This window comes from Herpailurus yagouaroundi, unplaced genomic scaffold (genome assembly GCF_014898765.1).
Source record: "Herpailurus yagouaroundi ecotype Mexico unplaced genomic scaffold, PumYag 77, whole genome shotgun sequence".
NCBI lineage: Eukaryota > Metazoa > Chordata > Mammalia > Carnivora > Felidae > Herpailurus > Herpailurus yagouaroundi.
The window spans coordinates 23,813,072-23,816,998 of record NW_024412388.1 but is presented as its reverse complement, the minus strand read 5'-3'; the positions used below and the strand labels follow the sequence as shown (position 1 = coordinate 23,816,998).

Sequence of the window (3,927 nt, the reverse complement as noted above, 5' to 3'; positions counted from 1 at the left end):
CGGTCCTGGCCCCGCCCCCGCCCCGCCCCGGCCGGGCCCCGCCCCCGCCCCGCCCAGCCCCACCTGCCGAAGCCGCTCGTCGCTTTCCGGCGGCGCTCGGAGCCTCCCGAAACTCACCTGGGGCAGGTGCGCCCGGGCGAGACCGGTAGGGAAAGTGAGCGGGGGGTGGGGGGGGCCAGGATTCCCCGCGGCCGTGCGAGCCGTGCCGCCGACCCGACTCTGCCCCGGGTGCAAGTCCTGGTCCAAAGCGAGGGTTTGGAAATACCGAGATCCGGGTTCGAGTCCGAACGAGGCCACGGTGCGACCTTACAACACTGCCCCCCTCCCAAGGCGCTGAGGCCAAGTTGTGATCACCCCAAACCCCTCGGTGTAGAGCCTCTACCCAAAACATAGGTGTTGAATGGCGCATGCTTGGATAAAGAAAGTTGGGCAAGTCGCTTCGCCTCTCTGAGCCTCAGTTTCCCCATCTGTAAAGTGAGGATGCCCACCTCATGGGGCTGTTACGACACATAATAGATGCCTGACAAATGTGAGCTCTTCATCATCCCTGTTGCTCCTAAGACCCCGGCCTCACACTCTTTCAGCCATCCTTCCCTCCATCCACCTGTTGACTCCTGTCTTGGGCCACCCGCTACCCTGAGCCATTCCTGCTGGCCGGCTTATTGCCGCCTAGAGATGCCCAAACTCTGGCCCCCAGCTAAGGAGGTCAGAAGGGGTGGGTGGATCACATTTCCAGCCGACCACACTGCAGGGTAGGTGGGAGAGACCCAGAAGGGGAGCTCTGTAATTACTCTCAGTTTACCCTCCAGCCCTCTCCTCACCCAACCCTATACAGATAATGTTAGGGCAGGAGGTCTAGGTGCCTCACAGCTGGCCCTGGGGCCAAAGATCCGGCCTGACTGCCTCCTTGGGTGATTCATAGGGTGTCAGGCTATTAATTGTGACCAGGACTGTTCCACAATCACACCCAACAGTTTCCCTCCTCCACACTTTTGTCCACATGACTGCCTCCCCCGCCGCCACCGGAAAGTCTTCCCCACTCCCAGAAAGTCTTTTTTTCTCCTTGCCCCCCTTTCTTGGAAGACTTTTTCTCCTTGCCCCCCACCCCCTTGGAAGCCTTGCTCGCGTCCCATACCTACCTTCTCAGTAAAGAGAACGACCAACACCTCCAAACCACTACCCGGCCCAATTAGGAACGAATATCCGCCAGCTTCTATGTGTTTCTACCAAGCAGGCCCCTGTTATGGCCTCACAAATAACTAAAGTTACCACAAAGCTCGAGCATGTACCAAATTCTGTCACCCACACGGTCCCATTCAAGCCCCACAATAACGCTGAGAAGTAGACTAATTGCCCACCCCAACCAATTTGCAGATGAGGAAACTGAGGCTCAGGGAGGCAAAACGATGTGCTATATGGCAGCTGAGCACGGAACGAACAGTGGCCGTGACTATGGCGTGTTCTCGTTATCGTTACTCAAGGCCACACAGGTCAGAAGGGCGGGGCCGGAAGACCACCAGGTCTGGCCTTGACCTCAGAACCCAAGGTCTGCCCCTGACATCTCACTGCCCCTCTTGGAAAGCAGAGGTGATGATACCCTCTCTTTCTCTCCAGTAATAGATAGGCGCAGTGCTGGCCTGGTCTGAGACCCTCAAGAGACTTTGTCCAAGTCGCGTCTATGCCAGCACCAGGCCTGGCACGCAGTAAGTGGTTGGTGCTTGTTGAATGAATGCATGTCTGAATTCTACTGTAAGCCTAGTTTCCTCAGCTTGGTTGTGACTGGTCTGATCCCCAAAGAGCCCATTCCCAGCCCTCTTCTCTCCAGCCATCCTCTGTGTCTGGAATGCTACCAAGCGGTCTGAAGTGAGCCCTTCTCACAGTTGTCCACCCCTGGGTCAGCTTCTTCTGACACGTGTGCCCCAAGGGCCTAAGGCTTCCTTCCTGAGCCTCTCCCTGTCTCCCACAGCCTGATCCAGGAGGAGGCATCCAAAACCAAGATAAGCAATAGCTGGGGGGGGGGGGGGGGCGGGGGGTGTCACTTCACCTCCATCACCTCCCCTGAAATGGGGGTGCTCATGCTGCTTAACTTCACTGAGCAGTTGTGGACATGGAGAAAGCACTCGAAGCAAGAAGCAGTCGTCTGAAAGGAGGGAGGGATTAACAGGACCCCAAATACAAAGACCCAGCCGTGTCTGGTTTTAGGTTACCATTTTCCAGGGCAGAGTGATGCACGGCCATTGTCCCGGTACCCCCCTCCCCGAGATCCCCAAGACCGAGGCGCGCGGCCCCCACGGCCCCCACGGCCCCCTGCATGGAGGGGCCGCCCGCGCTGTGGATAACTCACTGGGCTGCTTTCTCCCGGCGACCCCTCCTCCTTCAGCCTCATGCTTCTCATCTGTAAAATGGAGACCATGATTTTTGCTTGAGCTATCTCAGGGGGTTATTGAGAGGTGAAATGAGGAGGTAGATAAAGAGGCTTCGTTTCTTGCATCTTGCGCAGCCCGCCCAGCCCTCTCCCAGTCTTGAACCTCCTGCGTGGACCAGAGTCACTCTGTCTCTCAACGCCTCCGGAGGCAAGATCACGGTCAGCAGCTTCTCTGAGCCTCACTGGAGGTGGGGGACTCAGGATCATCACAGCTTTTCCAACCACATCAAACTATGTCAACTGTGCCCATTGAGAGAAATATGCAAGAGTTCTTTGGTCCATCCCTCTGTGCCTCTCACCCAACCCAGGCAGGTGCTCAGCTCTCCAGATGCCAAAGGAAACAATCTCTACCTTCTTTGCCACTCACCCCAAGGCTTCTCCAATCTGATCTCACCGGGCCTCAGTTTTCAAATCTCAATATAAGGATAATCCCCTGATCAAGCTCCCAGTGACCCCCAGCATTCCCCGGTCCATTCTTGTCCCATCCTTTCTTACCATTCTTCCGTCCATAAGGACTCAGATGCACTCCCTTTGATCCTCCTGTCTGCTGGGCCTCGCTCTCCCCACTGGCCTCCACTTCCTGCTTCTGACCCATTTAACAGAGTCGGGCTGAGGCTATCTCTCATGAATATGCATGTGGGATAATGAGGGCTTGGGACTGGAGGAGGATGTGGGGAGTGGTGTTCACCAAGCACCCTCCACCCGCTCTCCCCCTACCCAGCCCCCTACCAAGGCTGTCCTCCCCCCTCAAGGTGCATGGGAGTTTGGGGCAAAGGTTGAAATCATAGTCATAATCATAATCATAATCCACAGCAACCATTTTAAGGTGCCTACAACACGCCAGGCACCCTGCTAAGAGCATCTCCTGTAAGATGCTTTTAAGGTGGAAACCATTCTCCCCCTTTAACAGATAAGGACATTGATGCTCCAAGAAGTTAAGTACGGCACACGTGAGCCATATGTAGAAGGTACACGGTGATTACATGCAAGGCAAGGACGGAACCCAGGTTTTGTCGGGTACTCCTAACCCCCGCCACACAGATGCACAGGACCAAGCCCAGAGCCCTCCCTGGTCGTGGGGTCACATTTGGACCTCACACCCCAGCAAATGAGCTCATAGTGGTCTTCGGTGGCCAAGGCTTTGGGAAAGGATCCAGGTACTGGAATCGACTCCCTCTGTGTGGAAACAGGGAAACAGGCAGACAGGTGTGTGCACGCAGTGCATGGTCCCACGTGTGCAGATGTGTGCATGATGCATGTGCGAGCATCGATGAATGCACAGAATGTCGTGTGTGCCTGGACGTGCGTGGGACGGGGTGCCCCCGAGGCTGCTCGGTGTATGCACTGCTCTGCCACATTTGTCCCGTTTTCAACCAACACTCGGAGGGGGCCTGCCACGTGCTGGGGACTCCTGGAGGGACAGTCTGGTGGGCTTTGCACCCATACCCATATGGAGGGACCATATGAACTTTGCACCCATACGCGGTAACCCTCGGAAAGGA

The 3,927-nt window shown here is 56.3% G+C and overlaps 1 protein-coding gene across 1 annotated transcript in view; it reads right to left on the bottom strand.

The window, feature by feature from the left end:
• SERINC2 (serine incorporator 2) overlaps positions 1-2,971 on the bottom strand; it is a 23,402-nt gene extending 20,431 nt beyond the window's left edge. The window contains exons 1-2 of the mRNA XM_040467496.1: positions 2,921-2,971; positions 2,345-2,395 (exon numbers count right to left, since the gene is read on the bottom strand). Of these exons, the coding sequence (XP_040323430.1) occupies positions 2,345-2,395; positions 2,921-2,935 (66 nt within the window). The 5' untranslated portion in view covers positions 2,936-2,971. The remainder of the gene's footprint in view (positions 1-2,344; positions 2,396-2,920) is intronic.
• Between the last annotated feature and the right edge of the window lie 956 nt (positions 2,972-3,927).